Source organism: Acanthisitta chloris, unplaced genomic scaffold, assembly GCF_000695815.1.
Source record: "Acanthisitta chloris isolate BGI_N310 unplaced genomic scaffold, ASM69581v1 scaffold33265, whole genome shotgun sequence".
Lineage (NCBI taxonomy): Eukaryota > Metazoa > Chordata > Aves > Passeriformes > Acanthisittidae > Acanthisitta > Acanthisitta chloris.
The window spans coordinates 1-1,155 of NW_008673673.1; the positions used below are offsets into that span (position 1 = coordinate 1).

A 1,155-nucleotide genomic window follows, 5' to 3' on the forward strand; every position below is an offset into this window, starting at 1 on the left:
GTGGCTTGGCAGTGCCCAGCACCAGGCTCTGACCATTGCCGGGTGTGAGGGAGAGGCCACCCCAGACAGCCAAGGTGAGAGCAGCAGGTGGCCTTTGTCTCCACACAGTGCTCAGCCTATACCAGCAGCTACCCTACCCCATCACACCTTGTTCCTGTGCTGCACACCTGTGCTGAGCACAGGCACCTCAGGACACCGTAAGGTTTGGCCCTGCTGCCCGCCCAGCTTGTGCTCCCTCTCAGCCATGTCCCAGTCCCTCTGATCAGACGGGGCCTCCGTGTGCCGCCCCTGGCCCTAAGCCCAGGCTCTCAGCAGCAGCAGGGACACAAGCCCCTCCGCAGAGTAACGGCGCTGACACTCGGCTCTGACTGGGCTTTTATCTCTGCAGACAGGAGCAGAGCCAGGGCCAGGTCTGGCTTCACCATGGTTCTCCTTCTCTGCCTTCCTTGTTGCTTTCTGTGAGCATCTCAGTAAACTCATGACGGACATGTTGAGCTCTGGTCCCTGCTGCCTGCAACAACATGTGGCCCCAGAGCACCTTTCCCTGCCCAGCTTTGACTTTTCCAGCAGCTCCTGGCACCCTGCAGCAAGGTGCTCCCTATCCCAGCTCCTTAGCCATATGCAGCTCCTGCAGTACCCCAGGCCAGGGCACTCCCAGCAGCCCCCCAGGACTTTTCCCCGGGGCAGCGGTAGCTCAGGGACATCCTGGGGAGAGCTGGTCAGGGCAGGCCCAGGAAACCCAGACCTGAGTGGTACCTCTGCAGGGGCATAGCACACTTGGAGGTTGGTGAGGTGGTGGGTGCTGGGGTAAGGAGGAGCCCAAGCCATGGCTACAGCAGCACATGTTTATGGGGTCTGGCCTGGCTCGTTGTGGGTAACAGGATGCAGCAACATGCTGGGCACAGAGATCACACAAGCTACGGGGAGAGCTGGGCCCCGCAGGGCTGGCGCTGCCTTGGCCCCACTCAGTGCCGGAACTGTGGCACTGGCGAGGGGATGCGGATGTCCTGCCCCTTCTCCAACCGCCGCTCACAGTCGATCAGGTAGTTTACACCGTCTATCACCAGCTGCACTAGCTCCACCTGCACCAGGAACACGAAAGTGGTGACTCGGGGGCTGTCCTGGGAGTGACGACAGCAAGGCACCTGGCTGGCC

The 1,155-nt window shown here is 61.6% G+C and overlaps 1 protein-coding gene across 1 annotated transcript in view; it reads right to left on the bottom strand.

The window, feature by feature from the left end:
• Positions 1 to 828: 828 nt before the first annotated feature.
• The window catches only part of LOC103802557 (creatine kinase U-type, mitochondrial), a gene marked incomplete at its 5' end in the record, with an annotated part of 3,933 nt that continues 3,606 nt past the window's right edge, over positions 829 to 1,155 (bottom strand). Inside the window, one exon of the mRNA XM_009075040.1 lies at positions 829 to 1,082. Coding sequence (XP_009073288.1) covers positions 966 to 1,082 — 117 coding nt within the window. The remainder of the gene's footprint in view (positions 1,083 to 1,155) is intronic.